The sequence below is a fragment of the Mustelus asterias genome, chromosome 6, assembly GCF_964213995.1.
Source record: "Mustelus asterias chromosome 6, sMusAst1.hap1.1, whole genome shotgun sequence".
NCBI lineage: Eukaryota > Metazoa > Chordata > Chondrichthyes > Carcharhiniformes > Triakidae > Mustelus > Mustelus asterias.
This window is the reverse complement of record NC_135806.1, coordinates 119,562,198-119,583,791: the sequence shown is the minus strand read 5'-3', so window position 1 is coordinate 119,583,791 and position 21,594 is coordinate 119,562,198. Positions and strand designations below refer to the sequence as shown.

The window sequence follows — 21,594 nt, the reverse complement described above, 5'->3', positions numbered from 1 at the left end:
GCTTACTTGACTTCAGAGCACTGTGCATAATTCACACCCAGTTTTGGAGGCACAAAAACACAGGAAAAATAATTGGCATTCGCTCAGGGAGTGTATTCCAGTTTAATGGAACAGAATCTTCAGAGCACACAGGGGGAATTAGATTTCATTGATTCTCTCCCCCCCCCCCCGCCAGAAACATGAATGAAGGGCTTTTAGGGTTTGAAAAATAATCATGCCAACTTCAGTTAGTATTATTTGATCCTCAAATTTCAGAGTGTACCAGCACTGCACAAATTTATGGCATGTTCCCAACCAGATGAAAAAACTACTTCTGGAGTTTGAGAGTTACGGACTTTTCTTCTGCAATTATTCCACTTAAAGACTGCAAGATGGTTGAGAGAGCAGAAGGTGCCAACTACAATATACCATTGAAACTGGTTTTTGTTGTCCAGGTGATAAAGTACCATTCAGCATGCAGTGGAAAAGGGTCACTTAGTGCATACTTCACAAGGGGAGCATATCCATCTCATTTCAGCGCAGCGAGGCTGTGTTTTGTGATCAATGGATAGAATTTACTGCAGTGATGAACCACGATACACAAAAACATACTTTTATTTTAATTTTACTGACAAATTTTGCAAATTCTCTTTTGGTTCTGTGTACAAAATCATTTACAATGCCAAGCCTTCTTTTCCTTGTACATCAAATATTAAACCTCAGGGAGACATTATAAATTAAATATGTAATCTTGTTAAAGCTTTCAGTGTTAATCTTCATTTCATCTTTAAAACATTTGTGCAACAGTTGCTGTGTACATAGATACAAAAAGAATGTTACTCAATAGTGCATTTGAGACAACTGTACATCCTTAAACTCAAGTGCAACTCAATTTGTGCTTCCATTTCATTTCAAGTTTGCTATATCATTCCCCCATGATAGAGATGAATGTTTCAAATATAAGGCATTCTGGAAATCCATATATTTAAACTGTGATCTGCACTGATATTTTTGGCTCGTAAGGCTTGTTGTACAAAATACGAATATATATTTTATATACTCTTGTTGGAGTTCATTGCAAAGCATCTGTTAACAGTTTATCAAAACTGATCAAGGCCATTAATTGAACTTGCTTCAAATAAATGTTTGTTTTTTATACAGTGACGTTTTTGTAAAGTTCAGCGATCTGCAAGCTGAAGAATTTTCTCAGTTCTGCCCTCTTTGCCTTGAATGTTGGAGTCAGAAGGCCATTTTGAACAGTTAGCATCTCGGGATGGAGATAGATATCCTTCACCTATTCAAAACAAAAAGAGTCAGTTATTAAACAAGTCTGGTCATCTTTTGGCTTGATTAAACAGCAGGTTATCCCAAAAGGTCATTAGCGACCCAGATGGGATTAATTCCTCAATTGTCATGGTGGGATTGGAAATCAAGTCCATGGATTATTAGTGCAGGACAAAGGGCTGCAGGCACATGGGATAACCACTACCAAGTCACATTCCGAACTGGACAAATATTGGCGTTCTTCTATCACCACTGGGTCAAAATCCTGGAACTCCCTTGAGCACGGACAACAGGAATTCAAGGAAGTGCCCATGACTACTATGAGATTGTTGCACATCCACCTACAGATTATACTCCGAAAGTACTTCAACGGGTTGAACTGATTTGGGATATCGGCGAACACGAAAGATACTAAATTTTTAAATAAACGACTGAATCACAGCAATTGGGACTGGTGTATGCAGTGTTAAGGTGAGCTAAAAGGAATTCACAATTATGTGGCCAATCTGAAAGCTCCTAACCAGTTATAAATTGCACAGTGGGCGAAAATAACTGCAGTGTGTGGAGCTTTTGTAAGAAATGGAAGGAAACACAGACAGTGAAAACCACAATTTATAGCTACAAGGCATCAACTGAAACGCAGTGACACATGGGGGCACAGATAAGTGCTCTGCATGTTGTGAAGAAGAGATCCATGCATGCATGGAGACTACTGGCCTCGCAGTAAACACAGGAGTCACATGGTTAGCCAGAGGGATATACATGGGCATGAAGGATAAGGTGCCAAGGTGGAAAGTGAAACATAGAAACATAGAAAAACTACAGCACAAAACAGGCCCTTCGGCCCCACAAGTTGTGCCGAACATATCCCTACCTTTTAGGCCTACCTATAACCCTCCATCCTATTAAGTCCCATGTACTCATCCAGGAGTCTCTTAAAAGACCCTATTGAGTTTGCCTCCACCACCATTGACGGCAGCCGATTCCACTCGCCCACTACCCTCTGTGAAAAACTTCCCCCTTACATTTCCCCTGTATCTACCCCCCAGCACCTTAAACCTGTATCCTCTCGTAGCAGCCATTTCCACCCTGGGAAGAAGCCTCAGAGTCCACCTGATCTATGCCGCTCAACATCTTATATACCTCTATTAGGTCTCCTCTCATCCTACGTCTCTCCAAGGAGAAAAGACCGAGCTCCCTCAGCCTATCCTCATAAGGCATGCCACTCAATCCAGGCAACATCCTTGTAAATCTCCTCTGCACCCTTTCAATCTTTTCCACATCCTTCCTGTAATGAGGCGACCAGAACGGAGCACAGTACTCCAAGTGGGGTCTGAGGAGGGTCTTATATAGCTGCATCATTATCCCCGGACTCCTAAACTCAATCGCTCGATTGATAAAGGCCAGCACGCCATACGTCTTCTTAACCACCTCCTCCACCTGCGGGGCCGATTTTAGAGTCCTATGGACCCGGACCCCAAGGTCCTTCTGATCCTCTACAGTACTAAGAGTCTTTCCCTTTATATTGTACTCCTTCATCCCATTTGACCTGCCAAAATGGACCACTACGCATTTATCTGGGTTGAAGTCCATCTGCCACTTGTCCGCCCAGTCTTGCATCCTATCTATGTCCCTCTGTAACTTCTGACATCCCTCCAGACTATCCACAACCCCACCAACCTTTGTGTCGTCGGCAAACTTACCAACCCATCCCACCACATCTCATCCAGGTCATTTATGAAAATGACAAACAGCAAGAGTCCCAGAACAGATCCCTGGGGCACACCACTGGTGACCGACCTCCATTTAGAAAAAGACCCATCTGTACCCACTCTCTGCCTCCTTTGGGCAAGCCAGTTCTGGATCCACAGGGCAGCAGCCCCTTGGATCCCATGCTCTCTCACTTTTTCTAGAAGCCTTGCATGGGGGACCTTATCGAAAGCCTTGCTAAAATCCATATAAACCACATCTACCGCTTTCCCTTAGTCAATGTGTTTAGTCACATTTTCGAAGAACTCCACCAGGCTCGTAAGGCACGATCTGCCTTTGACAAAGCCATGCTAAGTATTCTTGAGCATACTAAACCTCTCTAAATGTTCATAAATCTTGTACCTCAGGATCTTCTCCATCAGCTTACCAACCACTGAGGTTAGACTCACTGATCGGTAATTTCCTGGGCTATCCCTATTCCCCTTCTTGAAAATAGGAACCACATCCGCAATCCTCCAGCACCTCTCCCTTCTCCATCGACAACGCAAAGATCATCGCCAAAGGCTCTGCAATCTCTTCCCTCGCCTCCCACAGTAACCTGGGGTACATCCCATCCGGACCCGGCGACTTATCTATCTTGATGCCATTCAAAGATTCCAGCACAACCTCTTTGTTAAAGTCCACACACTCAATCTTTTCGGTCCACCGCAAGCCCGCAGTACATCCACCCAGGTCCTTCTCCTCTATGAAAACCAAGGCAAAATACTCATTAAGCACCTCTGCCATTTCTACTGGTTCCGTACAGATTTTCCCGCCTTCACCTTTTATAGGCCCTATTCCTTCACGTCTCATCCTTTTACTCTTCACATATTTATACAACGCCTTAGGGTTTTCCTTAATCCTACCTGCCAAGGCCTTCTCGTGACCCCTTCTGGCTCTCCTAATTTCCTTCTTTAGTCCCTTCCCTCCCTTGACCATAAGAAAATGTAATTTATATGCATAGCCAATTAAATAAACAAAAACAATTGCAATTGCTGACCATGTTTTGAGCCTATAACTTAAAAACATTTTTTTTTTTTAAAGGATGTTTTGCTGGCTGGGCCAGCATTTATTGCCCATCCCTAATTGCCCTTGTGGTGCATTTGTTTTAAAAAAAGAGTCAACCACATTGCTGGAGTCACATGTAGGCCACACTGGGTAAGGACGAAAAATTTCCTTCTCTAAAGGACATTAGTCAATCAGATGGGTTTTTCCGACAATCGACAATGGTTTCATGGCCATCATTAGACCTTTAATTCCAGATTTTTATTCGATTCAAATTTCAGTATCTGCCATGATGGGATTTGAACTTGGGTCGTCGGAGCATTATCCTGGGTCTCTGGAATATTAGTCCAGTGACAATACCACTATGCCATTGTTTCCCCCTGCAATTGCAAAATAACAATGATCGAGAACTTAGTAGAACTGCCCCCAAACCAGGAAAGTGCAGCTAAAGGAAATCCAAAAAATTATAATTCACACACACAGCTAGCAATTACAATCTCTTCATTTGGCAGTTTTACAGCTTTACACCTGACTTACTGAAGTGCCGCACCATACCCACCACCCTACCCTTCTCCCTCCCAACAGTGCCTGATATTGTGCTGTAGCGATACCTCTCATAGCCAAGTCTTCCCTGACTTCCGGATTAGCTTGGATTACAATTACCCTCATTCAGCTTTCGGAGAGCCACACAGACACAATGTGCTGAATGGCTGCTTTCAATGCTTCACAATTCTGTAGTCTCCCATTCCAACCCAAATTGTTGTTGCTGATGGACCTGTCTGGGATGCTCTGCTCCTTAGTATTACGATGTGGAGATGCCGGCGTTGGACTGGGGTAAACACAGTAAGAAGTTTAACAACACCAGGTTAAAGTCCAACAGGTTTATTTGGTAGCAAAAGCCACACAAGCTTTCGGAGCTGCAAGCCCCTTCTTCAGGTGAGTGGGAATTCTCACTCACCTGGAGAAGGGGCTTGCAGCTCCGAAAGCTTGTGTGGCTTTTGTTACCAAATAAACCTGTTGGACTTTAACCTGGTGTTGTTAAACTTCTTCCTTAGTATTACAGCACACATCATTATCAGAAGCATGCTGTAGGTGTGGAATTAGCGTCAGATCCAGTCCAAGATCAGATTCAATGCCTTTCCTTGTCAGCTTGGATCTTGTGCGTTTCTCTTGTGGGGACCATGAATTGGATTCAATTTGAATTTGAATTGATTTTTGGAGCAAGCAAGGAGATGGACTAAGGGCTCACCCAGTCTGTTCCGTGCATTGGCTTTGTAACTTTAAGAACGGAGTAAAAAGTTCTGCTATATGATTACAATAGTCCCCAGAGGCGGAACGGTAGCACAGTAGTTAGCACTGCTGCCTCAGAGCGCCAACTGCCCGTGTGGAGTTTGCACGTTCTCCTCTTTTCTGTGTGGGTTTCCTCCGGGTGCTCCGGTTTCCTCCCACAGTCCAATGATGTGCGGGTTGGGTTGATTGGCCATGCTAAATTTGCTCCTTAGTGTCAGGGGGATTAGCTAGGGTAAATACGTGGAGTTATGGGGATAGAGCCTGGGTGGGATTGTGGTCAGTGCAGGCTCGATGGGCCAAATGGCCTCCTGCTGCACTGTAGGATTCTACGATTTTTCTATGATTCAAAATGGTGTAGAGGGCACAAAAATTCCCAGAATCAAATATCTGGAAAGACAAGGAAGGTTGGGCCCCTACCAGAGGGAAAAAAATGAATAGCTTTCGTTATTCCAGAAATGTCCAAACCTACCAGGGCAAAAGCACGCACTTTAATTTATTTGCTACATTACAGGTACTGGTGTGTCATATATGCTTGCAAATTCTTATCTTAGGGGAAGCTGCAAGCATTGCTGTTACTGTTCACATCTCATCGGCAAGGTTCATAAGGTTTGGGTTCTCACAGGAAAGACAAGCTGAGGTAAAGAACGTGTTGGCCAAAACTGTGGTTAAAAGTCTTCAAGCTTCATGCAATGGAAAATATATTCTAACTTAGCTTGGGCCTGAGTTTGGCCCTGATATACAGGTGGGAACTGAGGCAGTCTGAAAGCTGGAGTGCCAGTTTGTCAGCATCATTTTCACAAACCACCCCCTCCCCACCCCACTTCCCCCACCTTAAATTATCCTGGAGCCCGATTGGAGGAGTAATGACCACCTGCCTACCATCAAGTTAAGGGCAATGATTCTGAGACCGAGTGGAATTTTTCCATTTGAACATTGGGAGCATGGCAGCCGTTTGGAGGTGACCTCTTGGATTGACACTGCAGTTCCTGAAGTGTACACTACCCTACTGACCAAATGCTGCCATGTTCCATGGTGGAGGCTTGGCAGCTGTGGCTCTTTTTTTAGTTCAAATATTTTACAGTTGCTGAGAGGGCAATTCACAATGGAGGCATCTATCTTCTCTCTCTCTCCCCCTATGGGCCCTCTGATTCTGAGAGCCTGCCTTCCATCTTTAATGAGAATGATAAGCACACCCTCTGGCCATTAACTGACCAATCCAAGCAAAAATCAATGTCAGGTGACCACTCAACATGAAGCCTGAGCTCAGGACCTTTACTTGACCCTAGAGTCCTGACTGAAAAGGAGAAAACACTGCCCCTTAATGCTGCAGTCTAAGGTTCATAGAGATTTACAGCATGGAAACAAGCCCTTTAGCCCAACTTGTCCATGCCGCCCAGTTTTTAACCACTAATCTAGTCCCAATTTGCCCGCATTTGGCCCATATCCTCTCATCTTACCTACGTAACTGTCTAAATACTTTTTAAAAGACTAAAGTGTACCCGCCAACTTGTTCCAGACATTCGTCACCCGCTGAGTGAAAAGAGGTTAATGCTATATCCAGCGTCTTTCCTTGAATTCTACATTGTGATTTAATTTGTTTGGCGTTTTCTGGAGCTGTAATTTTAAAGTGGTTTGTCATCTTTGAGTTTTTGTTTGAGTGAAAAACATCAGCCTGTGCGAGAAATATATTCATTCTTATTTTCATTCACAATGTGAATTGATTGACGTGAAGAATCATAACACACACTCAGCAGCAAGTGGCCACATTAGTAACGGATGAAGGAAACCACTTAGTTTGAAGGAAGGAAGTGAAAGAGAGAGAATAGCCAGCAAAGGATGCAGTACACAGCCAGTAAAACAATCACTTGCTTACTTGTTCAAATGACTTGAGTCCAGCTTCCTTTCCAATTTGTGTCAAATTTGCTAAAATAGCATCCTTTAAACCCTTTAGGAAAAATAAAAGTGCAAATAATTCTCCATTGGGAATATGAAAATTGTTAAAGGCATTGTGAATTATGAGACAAGTATTTAATAACTAGGATTACAGGAAAAAGTATTTAACGAATGCAAAAAAAAAAATGGCAAATTTATACAACACAACCAATGTTTCCTACAATTTTTTTTAGTCTACACGAACAATTTTTTAAGCGTGCAGCCCCTTTCATTTTCTTTCCCCCCACACACATGCAGTAATTTAAAGGAGTCAGCTGGAGAATGGGAGCTTGCCAGTTGCTGCACAGCTACACAGCTTCGAGGGAACATTAAGCCAATCTCTTCCAAAACCAGCCCTTAGCTTGGCTCAGTGACTGTACATTTGCAGTCAGACAATCAAGAGTTGCGTACACAATCAGATAATCCAGGGGGATATTTGGTACCGATCCAGTGTTGCATTTTCAGGCGTGCCATCTTTCAGAGATGGTTAGGGCCTGTCTGCAAGTTTAGGCAGACATAAAAAAAATCCCAGAATACTCTTGGACCTGTAGTAGGCTCGTTCTACTATTGGGCTGATTTCATTAATGGCTCGACCCACACCACCAAAGCAGGTTAACTGATCTTCCTGTTGTCTGGGGGGGAATTTTGCGATCTGGAAATTGGCTGCTGCATTTGTCTACAACACAGTCACTATATTCCCCAAGGAATTAAGTGGCTGGGAAGTAACATGGAACACCCTGAAGATACAAGTTATCTTTTTTCCTCTCGAATCAAGTAATAGAAAGAATAATAAATATTTGTAACATATACTGCATACTCCTCCCTACCAATCACAACTACTTCATGGCAATGGAAATAAAGTCACCCACATGCAAATATTTCCTCTTCAAGACTTGCCTTGTTCTTACACAATTCCTCAAATGACCCAGAAATATTTCTCCTTTGTGCCCACGCAGGTAACACTTCAGGATCAGGTATTACAATTCCCACCAGAAAGGCCTGTAATAGAAAAAAAAAATCAATATGACAACACGAGACAAGACAAGCTCGGCACAACATCGTGGGCCGAAGGGCCTGTTCTGTGCTGTACTGTTCTAAGACTTAGGAGATCAGAAGTCTTTGTCCTTGCTAGAAATGGGGATGCACAGGATTAATTCATAAAGGATATCTAAAATATTATCCTTGTAATTTCAAAGGATGCTATATGTGTAGTGTAAGTGTGTGAACAAAAAAAATGTTAAGTGTAGGAGATTCTCACATATTTAAAAACATTTGTTTGCACAAACTTGGTTAAAAATGTCTAAAATGTAAAAAAAAAATGTTCCTGCTCTCTAGTGACGTCATTTAACATCAAACAACGCACAAGAATTATTTTCTTGTCTGCAATGGCACATTCTGGGGCATTTGGGCAGCACGATGGCACAGAGGTGAGCACTGCTGCCTCTCAGTGCCAGGGATCTGGATTCAATTCTGGCCTTGAGTGACTGTGTGGAGTTTGCATGTTCACCCCGTGTCTGCGTGGATTTCCTGCGGGTGTTGCGGTTTCCTCCCACAGTCCAAAGATGTGCAGGGTTAGGTGATTGGCCATGCTAAACTGCCCCTTAGTGTCCCAAGTCGTGTAGGTAAGGTGGACTTAGGGGTTACGGGGATTGGGCGGGTTTGTGGGGGGGGGGGGGGGGGGGGGGGGGCGGGGGGGAGACCTTGGTAAGTTTCTGAGCTGATGCAGACTTGATGGGCTGAATGGCCTCCTTCTGTAGGGGTTCTATAATTTCTTTGTGGTTGTGGTCTGAGGATAGAGAATATGGATAATCGTGCCTGCAACTCTATAGCATCATCCTGACTCATCAAAAGGTCTCTAAAAAGTGTGTTTAGAACAATATAGAACAGTTGTCCAATTTTGGTGAACAGCAGAGTTGCAAAGCCAACCCAGTTCCTTTCATCAGTTATTGGACAAAAATAAATTCATACTTTGTACAAAGTCTATACTTCTTATATAACAAAATATGACAAATCACATTTAAAATATTGATCCTGTACTTCACATGCAAACCACTTACTGTGCATTCAAAATGTACGACATCCATCTCTTTATAGCATCAGGCCTAGCATCATTTAGCTTTGGCGCAGATGGGAAGCATCTTATTATTTTCCCAGCTCCAGGAGTAACCTGACTGACAAATGCCCCAGGTGTGTGTTTTTGCAGAGGTTGCCCCACACTGGGAGAACGTACACACTTAGCACAAAAGCATCAAAGTAGGAGGGGGGCCTTTGTCCTGCTGATAGCAGGCAGAGCATGCATCACGTTAAACCCAATGGGAGGCCAAAGCTACCCAGCTTTCATAGACCTCTGGAACCTTTGTTCAGAAGGCTGCAGCAGCAATAGAATATACATACACTCGTACTGTATCATTCTCTACCACCACCCACTTCTGATCCAACTCAATGGCCAATGAAACTCCTCATGTAAAGGCCTGCATGGTCTGGCTAAATGGCCTGGTTCTGTGTTGTCTGTTCTATGCAATTCTATACATAAACCTGCAAGCTACCTGGCCATAAAGCACGGTGGCACAGTGGTTAGCACTGCTGCCCCACAACACCAGGGACCCAGGTTCAATTCTGGACTTGGGTGATTGTCTGTGTGGAGTTTGTATGTTCTTCCCATGTCTGTGTGGACTTCCTCCGGGTGCTCCAGTTTCCTCCCACACTCCAAAGATGTGCGGGTTGATTGGCCATGCTAAATTGCCCCCTAGTGTGACAGGGGCTAGCAGGGGTAAATACGTGGAGTTACGGGGATAGGGCCTGGGTGGGATTGTGGTCGGTGCAGACACAATGTGCCGAATGGCCTCCTTCTATACTGTAGGGATTCTATGATTTCACCTGGTCACTAAGCAGCCCCATCATAATTTATAAAACCATGAAACTATGTATGGCTCTCAATATTTGTATCTGCAAGTATTGCAGTCTTTTAAAAAAATTTATTCACAGGATGTGGGCATCGATGGCAAGATCAGTATTTATTGACTCTTCCCAACTACCTCAAGGTGGCGGTGGTGAGCTACCTTCTCAAACACAACCAAATTTGCTAGGCCATCTTGGAGAGCAGTTAAGAGTCAAACACATTACTGTGGGTTTGGAGTCACCTGTAGGTCGGGCCAGGTCAAGATGGCAGATTTGCCTCCCTTAAAGACATTAGTGAGCCAAATGAGGTTTTACAACAATCCGGTAGTTCCATTCTCACAATTATTGATATTAGTCTTTTAGTCCAGATTTCTATTTATTAATTTATTGAATTTAAATTCTCCAGCCATGGTAGGTGTCGACTTCATATCTTCAGACTTTTAAAACCAGCCTCAGGATTAGTGTTACATAACCACTATACCCCTCAAGTACTGTAGTACATACTCTGCACTGCACCAAACAGTTATTCCAGAGCAACTGTAAATTTCCTTACAAAAAACAATACAAATTTCAGACCAAACTAAACGGATTCTATTCACCCTTCTAGGTCCCAAAATACAAAGCTGAAAATCCAAATTTTACATTCAGAAGATGTGCACTTGGAGGGAATGGTGCCGAATATCTGGCAGGTTCACACTCCGGTCCATTCCAGATGCTGCTATGTTTCACTAGGGCTTACAATAATTAGTTATCATAGAATCATAGAAACCCTACAGTGTAGAAAGAGGCCATTCGGCCCATCAAGTCTGCACCGACCACAATCCCACCCAGGCCCTATCCCCGTATCCCTATATATTTACCCGCTAATCCCGCTAAACTACGCATCTCGGGACACTAAGGGGTAATTTAGCATGGCCAATCAACCTAACCCGCACATCTTTGGACTGCGAGAGGAAACCGGAGCACCCGGAGGAAACCCACGCAGACACAGGGAGAATGTGCAAACTCCACACAGACAGTGACCCAAGCCGGGAATCGAACCCGAGTCCCTGGAGCTGTGAAGCAGCAGCGCTAAGCACTGTGCTACCGTGCCGCCCCTAGTTAAAAATTAGTTTTATTTATTAGTCACAAGTAGGCTTACATTCACACTGCAATGAAGTTACTGTGAAAATCCCCTAGTCAGGTACATTGAGGGAGAATTTAACATGGTCAATGCACTTAATCTGCACATCTTTGGGCTGTGGGAGGAAACCCACACAGACACAGGGAGAACGTGCAAACTCCTCACTGATGGTGACCCAAGCCGGGAATCGAACCTGGGTCCCTGGCACTGTGAGGCAGCAGTGCTAACCACTGTGCCACCGTGCTGCCCCAAGATCGATTTCAAACATCCACATATTAAACATTCTTTTGACAAAGTGCAGACACAAAGGGCTGAATTTCTGGGGGCAGGCAGAGGAGAACTTTGCCCACTTGCTGGTGCGCCGATTTCCCAGCTCCTTCCACCCCCTGGCCAATTTCCTGGAGACTGGTGGTGGTAGCAGGGTAGTCAATTGAAGCATTTAAAGGCCTATCGTCTAAGGCCCACCGGGATTTTCCAGTCAGCCCCCAGGTCCCCACAGCTGGCGGGGGGACAATGCAGCTGCCTCTCAGCGGCTCCCCTGGCAGCAGACCAGGGTGCCAATGCTTCAGGAAGGCCAAAAAAGTGGAGGGGAGGGGCATGGTGAGGGCAGCCCAGTGGTTAGCACTGCTGCCTCTCAGCGCCAGGGATCCAGATTCAATTCTGGCCTCGGGTGACTGTCTTTGTGGAGTTTGCACGTTCTCCGTGTTGTGCGGGTTTCCTCCGGGTGCTCTCGTTTCCTCCCCCTCCAAAGGTTAGGTTGATTGGCCATGTGAAATTGTCCCTTAGTGTCAGGGGGACTAGCAGAGTAAATACTTGGGGTTACGGGGATAGGGCCAGGGTGGGATTGTCGTCGACTGCAGGCTCAATGGGCCTAATGGCCTCCTTCTGCACTGTAGGGATTCTATGAAAGGCCCTTTCCATTTGCCTGGTTTTAGTTGCAGTCGCAGGTCACCACATGGATCTTTTTATTTTAAATTTAAGATTTTGGGATACCCTTGCCCTCATTTCCCTGTAATGACATCCTGCTGCTGCTTCTAAGCTGGAGGGATTCCTATTAGGCAGCAAAACTGCCCTCTGGCCACTAATTGGTCAATTCAGTGAAAATCACATTTCCTCCTGCTGCCGGCATCGAGGGGCCTGTGGGATAATCCTGCCCAAGAAGTTTAAAAGTCAACTTGGACAGCAGCAGCAAATGGGCGACAGCGATTCTTATTCAACAGCCTGTTCAGTGTTCAAACTAAAACTCACCCCATGAGAGGCAACAACTGACTTATGCCACTATTCAGTGGCAGTCCCAAATTTAGAAATGAATCTTATTGCAATTACCTGCAGGCTGTCCCCATGAACAAACACCTGGGCCACGGGCTCAGACCGCACATAGATGTTCTCAATTTTCTCCGGTGCAATGTACTCGCCCTGTGCCAGTTTGAATATGTGCTTCTTTCGGTCAATTATCTTCAGAGTGCCATTCTGCCGAGGCAAAACAAGTTCCATCGTTTAGTCACAAGCTGCTGCATATTTCTGACATAAATTAAATCTCATCACTGAAAGGTTTCACAGCTGTGAGATTGTATGTCAAAAGCGTCCCTCTTTCCTTAGCTCAGTAGAGAGGCAGACTGCAGAATGGAGTTGGGGGAGGTTGAAAAAGAGAGATATTAGTAGATTTGGGGCGCGGGGTGTGGGTGGGGGAGGAGGAGGTGGTGGAAACAGCAGTACAGCATGACTTTTGGGCCTTCGAGACCAGCAGTGATGACAAGACCAGCAAGTAATAATATCATGCAACAGGTATCTGCCTAGAATACAAATGCAAACCATTTGATTTGATTTGTCACATGTATTAACATACAGTGAAAAATATTGTTTCTTGCACATTATACAGACAAAGCATACCATTCATAGAGAAGGAAAGGAGAGAGTGCAGAATGTAGTGTTACAGTCATAGCTAGGGTGTAGAGAAAGATCAACTTAATGCAAGGCAAGTCCATTCAAAAGTCTGATGGCAGCAGGGAAGAAGCTGTTTTTGAGTCGGTTGGTACGTGACCTCAGACTTTTTCCCGATGGAAGAAGGTGGGAGACACATCTGTCAACATTAGTCAAAATCCATCTCATTTTTTTTTGTCATGTTTAGCCATTATGTGGGAACCAACAACAACACTTTTTTCTTTCCTTAAATCCTGTGATAGGTGATCGGCATGACAAGAGACCAGTTCCAAAGCCACAGTTAAGCCACCGCCAACAGTTCTCCACCGAGGTGTGTTGAGTATCGGGGTGGAGTGGGGAGAACAGGTCAGTACTTTGCACAAACCTATCACTTCCTAACACCTTTGCTCCATCCTTCTGACTTTATATTAGTTAGCAAATAGGCCAGCCTTTTGAATTTTATCTTTTCTCCCAAAGGTTGACATGTGGGAAGTGTGATGGAGGGGAAGTGATTCTGTTTATTTGCTGTGAGGCTTTAGTGCAGTATTATGCTTGCAAGTCTGAAAGTCATTATGCCGCAGGAGTGAAGTATGATCAAATACAGTTAAATCCAATTAAGGTGAAGGAAAGTTGCGACAAAGGTATTTTTAAAGGAACATGCTTGTATTATGCAGGATGACATTTTTACACTATTTAATGCTTAGAACACTAAATGGCTGATGATCTACAATATTACACTACCAAGTTCGGGAGGTCCATGTCTAGTTCATGAGTTGCAAAGTGTCACGTTTGGAAGGTACCTTTGGATATTTACCAGATCAGGTGGCACCGTGGGTTTGCAGTATCCTGTCACCCCTGGATCTGAATACATCCAATATCAATAGGATAAAAAGTCACTAGCTTTAAAGATCCTACATTAACGGAGTTTGCACAATCCTAATCAATTCCCTTATGGTGGGCAACACAATACCCTTTAATTTAGCTCTGATTAATAATCTCTTGATTTGGAGAAGGCAAAAGGAATAGTGTGACCTGCAGAGGGTGATACTTTTCAGAGGTGGGGGTGCTGAGGCATATTACTGGGCAGGAGTGGAGGAAAGCTTTGAATCTGCGTTGAATACCAGCTATTGTTAACACAGGGAGAGTTTGAAATGGGCATGGATTCAATTGCTCAGTAATTCCTCATTCTACCTGAACTTATTCTAACTGTTTTAGCTGCTTCTGCAGTAAAGAATGGACAGACAATACATCATTCCCATTTTGTTTATATTGGCTGGATTGGATTCTCCGATCTCATTCACTGCCACCACCTATATTAGAATGCACTCTTCCCAGTAACATGCCTCAGCCCCCACCTCAGAGTATTGCCCTCTGCAGGTTACACTAGTCCTTCTGACTTCTCCAAGTAAGATTATTAGTCAGTGAGAATGGAGAATCTGACACCCAGCCAAAACTCCATTCACCGCAGTGGGACTGAAGAATCCCAGCGGCGGGCAAAGGTCAGAGAATTCCAGCCATAATTTCCATTTCGTTAAAGTCGAAGCATGAAAAAGTACCTATTGACACTTATTCTCAGTCATTTAGTTGAAGCACTATTTCTATTCACACTAATACCGTCACATGTAAAGGCATCAGGTAATGGGATATAGATTCCAAATTGGGATACAGATTCAGTGGCACCACTCAGAACAGTCACCCAAGTATACCAACATCCATTTCAGCTTCCATTCCTAATTGCTTTCCTGAACCCTCAGTGAAAGTTCTAAATGACAACAGAATCAACATGATATCCCATCCCTTGAATAATCATTTCATAGAACTCTTACTGAAGGAGGCCTTTTGGCCTAACGTGTCTGCACCGACTCAGCATCTTACCCAGGCCCAGTGCTCACCACTGTGCCGCCCACAGGACTGAGTTGCCAGAAGGAGAGTCGGTGAAAAAATACAATCAGAGTACTGTTTTAAAATAGAAGCCCACATCTCCAATAAAAAAGGTGGTGGATATTGGTAACAAAGTACAGGAAGGAAAAAAAGAGGAAAAATAAAGAGTGCATTCTAATATAGAACATAGAAAAAATACAGCACAAACAGGCCCTTCGGCCCACAAGTTGCGCCGGTCATGTCCCGACCTACCTAGGCTTATATATAGGCTCACCTATAACCCTCAATCCTATTAAGTCCCATGTACTCATCCAGAAGTCTCTTAAAAGACCCTATCGAGTTTGCCTCCGCCACCACTGACGGCAGCCGATTCCACTCACCCACCACCCTCTGTGAAAAACTTACCCTGACATCTCCTCTGTACCTACTCCCCAGCACCTTAAACCTGTGTCCTCTCATAGCAGCCATTTCAGCCCTGGGAAAAAGCGTCCAAGAATCCACCTGATCTATACCTCTCAACATCTTGTACACCTCTATCAGGTCACCTCTCATCCTTCGTCTCTCCAAGGAGAAAAGACCGAGCTCCCTCAGCCTATCCTCATAAGGCATGCCAACCAATCCAGGCAACATCCTTGTAAATCTTCTCTGCACCCTTTCAATCATTTCCACATCCCTCCTGTGATGGGGCGATCAGAACTGAGCACAGTACTTCAAGTGGGGTCTGACGAGGATCTTATATAGCTGCACCATTATCTCCCGACTCCTAAACTCAATCCCTCGATTGATGAAGGCCAGCACACCATACGGCTTCTTAACCACCTCTCTACCTGCGAGGCCGATTTAAGAGTCCTATGGACCCGGACCCCAAGGTCCTTCTGATCCTCTACACTGCTAAGAGTCTTACCCTTGATATTATACTCCTTCATCCCATTTGACCTGCCAAAATGGACCACTACACATTTATCCGGGTTGAATTCCATCTGCCACTTCTCTGCCCAGTCTTGCATCCTATTTATGTCACACTGCAGCTTCTGACATCCCTCCAACCTATCCACAACACCACCAACCTTCGTGTCGTCGGCAAACTTACCAACCCATCCCTCCACTTCCTCATTCAGGTCATTTATGAAAATGACAAACTGCAAGGGTCCCAGAACAGATCCCTGGGGCACTCCACTGGTGACCGACCTCCATTCAGAAAAAGACCCGTCTACAACCACTCTGCCTCCTTTGGGCAAGCCAGTTCTGGATCCACAAGGCAACAGCCCCTTGGATCCCATGCCCTCTCAATTTCTTGAGAAGTCTTGCATGGGGGACCTTATCGAACACCTTTCTGAAGTCCATGTAAACCACATCTACCGCTTTTCCTTCATCAATGTGTTTAGTCACATTTTCAAAGAACTCCACCAGGCTCGTAAGGCACGATTTGCCTTTGACAAAGCCGTGCTGACTACTTTTGAGCATACTAAACTTCTCCAAATGTTCATAAATCCTGTCCCTCAGGATCTTCTCCATCAACTTACCAACCACTGAGGTTAGACTCACCGGTCAGTAATTTCCTGGGCTATCCCTATTCCCTTTCTTGAATATAGGAACCACATCCGCAATCCTCCAATCTTCCAGAACCTCTCCCGTCTCCATCAACGACGCAAAGATCATCGCCAGAGGCTCTGCAATCTCTTCCCTCGCCTCCCACAGTAACCTGGGGTACATCCCATCCGGTCCCGGCGACTTATCTATCTTGGTGCTATTCAAAATTTCCAACGCATCCACTTTCTTAACGTCCACATACTCAATCTTTTCAGTCGGCCTCAATCCTGTAGTACAACCACCCAGGTCTTTTTCCACCGTGAATACCGAGGTAAAATATTCATTAAGCACCTCTGCTATTTCTTCCGGTTCTGTACAGACTCTCTCATCTTCACCTTTTATAGGTCCTATTCCTTCACATCTCATCCTTTTACTCTTCACATATTTATATCTTACCTGCCAAGGCTTTCTCATGAACCCTTCTGGCTCTCCTAATTTCTTTCTTAAGTCCCTTCCTACAAGCCGTATACTCATCTAGATCCCTATCATCGCCGAGCTCTCTGAACCTTTTGTACGCTTTCCTTTTCTTTTTGACTCGGTTCAGCGCAGCTTTCATGCACCACGGTTCCCGTAACCTACCAACACCTCCCTGTCTCATCGGAACGTTGTCACGCAGAGCTCCAGACAAACATTCCTCGAAAATCTGCCACCTTACTTCGGTACTTTTCCTCGAGAATGCCTCCTTCCAATTTACGCCTCTAATCTCCTGCCTGATGGCTTCATATTTCCCCTTACTCCAGAAAAACATAATATAATTGGTATTTAGAAAATTCAATGTCATTTCTGGATCATTGGGACTCATTCATGTCCTAAAGCAACATTATTTATATTAAAAACCAATTGCACTTATACTGTACAAGGAGATGATCAAAAAGAATTTCCTCCTTACCGGCAGCCATTTTCCTACATCCCCCGTGTGCAGCCAGCCATGGTCATCCAGAGCTTCTGCTGTTTTCTCAGCGTCTTTTAGGTAACCAAGGAAAACATTTGTCCCTTTTACACAAATCTGGAAGATGAAACACAAAAGAGTTTCTGGCCCTGTGAGCAAAGCGTTGATGATTAAAAGTTTATACTTCCAAGTTATGACCTTCATTCCTCCACAAAATAATGTGATGCAAACAGGAAGGATATCAATGCTTGGTCCTAAGCAGACTTGGTATAGCATGTGCAATTTCCACATTTCGTTTTCAATCAATTTCCCATTTAAAATCAAAACTCCTAATATTAATGCTATACATTCTTAAATTCTATAAATTGACTCATTTGCACATTCTCCCCATGTGTGGGCTTCTTCCGGGTGCTGTGGTTTCCCCCCACAGTCCAAAGATTGCAGGTTAGATTGATTGGCCATGCTAAATTGCCCCTTAGTGTCAGGGGGATTAGCAGGGTAAATACCTAGGGTTATGGGGATAGGGCCTGGATGGGATTGTGTTCTGTGCATATTTGATGGGCCAAATGGCCTCCTTCTGCACTATAATGATTCCATGACTCCAAGATGAGCATCTGGACCATTCTGGTTCAACAGGTTCTGAGATGACTGAGGCGACCAAAGTGTGATTGGCAGACTCTGCCACACGAGGCAGGTGGTGCTTGAAGGAATCTTGGGACATGTGTGTGCTTTCTCTGACATGTTGACTTTGCCTCTGCACATTTCTGATGGAGTCTCTTGATGTGTTTGGTGCCTTTTTGGATGAGCATTCTCCATTCTGGTTGGTCACAAGCCATGGACTCCTATGAGTTAGCGGGCACGTTTGACCTGCTTTGGGACATCACTAAAAAGTGTTTCTGCTGACCTCCTGGGAATCTTCGGCCATGACTGACTTTCAAATAGAGCAACTGCTTTGGGAATCTAGCTTCAGGCATATCAACATGTCCAGCCCAGCGGAGCTGGTTTCGAGTGATTAGTGCCTCAATGCTGGCCATTTTGGCTTGGCAAAAGACACAGCTATTAGGCCGTCTTTCCTGCTACCAGCCAAGGCACCACTGTTGATACTTCTCCAGTGCTTCTAGGTACTTACTGTAGGCTCTCCAAGTCACCAAAGCATATAGAAACATGGGGATTACTGTTGCCCAGTAAACTACGACAGTAGTCTTGGGTCTAAAATTTTTCCTTCAGTTGTTTTTTTATTCATTTACGGATTGTGGGCTTTGCTGACTAGACTAGCATTTATTGACCATTCCTAATCACCCTTGAGTAGGTGGTGGTGAGCCGCCCTCTTGAAACGCTGCAAACCCCAAGGTGTAGGTACACCTTCAGTGCTGTTAGGGAGAGCGTTTCAGGATTTTCACCCAGCGATAGTGAAGGAACGGTGATATATTTCCAATTAGGATGGTGTGTGGTTTGGAGGGGAAATTCTCGCTGGTGACGTTCCCATGCATCCCCTGTTCTTCTAGATGGTAGCAGTCATGGGTTTGGAGCCTTGGTGAGTTCCTGCAATGCATCTTGTAGATGGTGCACACTGCTGCCACTGTGCATCAGTGGTGGAGGGAGTGAATGTTTGTGGATGGGATGGTAATCAAGCTGCCTGCTTTGTCCTGGATGGTATAAAGCTCCGACAGTTGTTGGAGCTGCATTCATCAAGTCATATGCAGAATATGTCATCACACTCCTGACTCGTGCCTTTGTAGATGGTGGACAAGCTTTGCGGAGTCTGGAGGTGAGTTACTCACCACAAAATTATCAGCCTCTGACCTGCTATTGTAGCCACAGTATTTATATGGCTGGTCCAGTTCCATTTCTGGTCAATGTTAACCCCCAGGATGTTAATTGTAGGAGATTCAGTAACTGTAATGCCATTGAATGTCAAGGGGTGATGGTTAAATTCTCCCTGGTCAGTGGTGATCATTGCCTGGCACTTGTTTGGCATGTGTGTTACTTTCCACTTATCAGCCCAAGCCTAGATATCATCCAGGTCTTGCTACATTTGGACATGAACTGTTTCAGTATCTGAGGAGTAAGGAATGGTGCTGAACATTGCGCAATCAGTAAATATCCCTACTTTGGACCTCATGATGGAAGGAAAACCACACACCAACTTGACCTGGAACTATATTCTCGTTCCTTCACAGTCATTGGGTCAAAACTCTGGAACTCCCTCCCTAACAGCACTGTGGGTGTACCGACACCTCAGAGACTGCCATGGTTCAAGAAGGTAGCTCTCCCCTAGCTCAAGAACAATTAAGGAGGTTGAACACATGCTGGCCTAGCCAGTGATGCTCACATGCAATGAGCAAATAATAACAAAATTTATAAAACTGACTGCAGAATCTACAGTGGTATCACCCTACAATTAACAGCTATTGAATTATTGGTTTGGGTGGCACTTGCTTTTGTTAAGAACTCTATGACAGACAAACACCACAAACAACAGCCGGGGTTCACCAGGAGAATAGTTCAACCGTTGAATAGATATTTACACTACAGCAGGTGGCAGCTAAATTATGCAAATAAATATGTTTGCTACGACAATCTGGAAAAAGGCTTTTGATTCACTGAGCAGAAATTGGATCAAGTGTCATTCGGAAAACATTGCATCATGAAGTTTAAGTTGGCTATGGAAAAGGACACAACAATCCAGAGTAAGAATAATTAACTGGGGGAAATGCAACTTCAATGGGGCAAGATTGGACCTGAGCCAGATTAACTGGAATTAAACATAAGAACACAAGAACTAGGAGCAGGAGTAGGTCATCTGGCCCCTTGAGCCTGCTCAGTCATTCAATATGATCGTGGCTGATCTTTTCGTGGACTTAGCACACCACACCACTTCATCCTTTGGGTGAAGAAGTTTCTCCTCAACTCAGTCCTAAATCTGCTCCCCTTCATTTTGAGGCTATGCCTCTTAGTTCTAGTTTCACCCACCAGTGGAAACAACCTTCCTGCTTCTATCTTATAAAATTATGAAGGGAATAGATATATTTCTGTAAGATCCCCCCCCCTCATTCTTCTAAATGCCAATGGGTATAGTCCCAGTCCATTCAGTCTCAGATTGGCAGGAGCAGAGGGACCTGGGTGTAAATGTCCCTGAGTTATCAAAGATGACAGCACAGGTTGAGAGAGTTGTCAATAAAGCATACAGTACTAAGATTTGTTAATAGGGCTGCAGAGTAATGTTAAAATTGTATAAAACACTGCTTTGGTCTCAACTGGAGTATCACATTCAGTTCTGGGTGCCACACTTTAGGCATTGGAAGGAATGCAGAATGGTCCCATGAGGATGAGGGCCTAGTTACATAGATATATTCCAGGGGTTGAAATTGTTCTTCTTGGCGAAGAGATTTGATCGAGGTATCCAAAATTATCTGGACAGAGTAGATGGGGAAAAATTGTTGCCGTTGGCGGAAGGATCAAGAATGAGGGGGCACAGACTTAAGTTGGCATAAAATTTCTGTTTCCTGGTACTCTGCCGACTGGAACTGTACATGAGCAGGAATTCAATGGGTTGGGTCAGTTTTTTGATTGGATTTGTTAGTTATTGGCAGTCTGTACTCCCTTCCGTCTCAGCCACCACCCCCCCCCCCCCCCTCCCACCCCCAACTACTCTGCAGCACCACTGCCTCTTGGCACCACGCACTTGATTTGTGCATTCCTGTACCCCTCCAGCCTCAACACCCACATGATCATCCTGGAGATTTCTCCTTGGATGAAAACATGGGACTTATATCTCAGTTAACCAGAATATATGATTAACCGGCACTTCCCATTCCTGGAGCTTTCCAGATAACAGATTTTCCTGTTACTGGCAAAAGGATCAATGGAGATAAGAGGAAAAACTTTTCCCTGGTGAGTGGTTAGGATTTGGAATGTGCTGCCTGAGTGCACGGTGGAAGCAGGTTCAATTGAGGCACTCAAAAGGGAATTGAATTATCTGAAAAGGAAGAATTTACAGGGTTACCGGGAGAATGCCACTAAGTGCATTATTCAGAGAGCTAGCATAGATACA

General features: G+C 44.4%; 1 protein-coding gene across 13 annotated transcripts in view; it reads right to left on the bottom strand.

The window, feature by feature from the left end:
- Positions 1-576: 576 nt before the first annotated feature.
- Positions 577-21,594, bottom strand: part of LOC144495127 (long-chain-fatty-acid--CoA ligase 1-like) — a 190,326-nt gene continuing 169,308 nt past the window's right edge. For all 13 annotated transcript variants that reach the window (XM_078215069.1, XM_078215065.1, XM_078215066.1 and 10 more), the window contains 5 exons: positions 17,541-17,657; positions 12,587-12,730; positions 8,137-8,238; positions 7,181-7,252; positions 577-1,273 (listed from right to left, as the gene is read on the bottom strand). In XM_078215069.1, the coding sequence (XP_078071195.1) occupies positions 1,133-1,273; positions 7,181-7,252; positions 8,137-8,238; positions 12,587-12,730; positions 17,541-17,657 (576 nt within the window). In that variant the 3' untranslated portion in view covers positions 577-1,132. The remainder of the gene's footprint in view (positions 1,274-7,180; positions 7,253-8,136; positions 8,239-12,586; positions 12,731-17,540; positions 17,658-21,594) is intronic.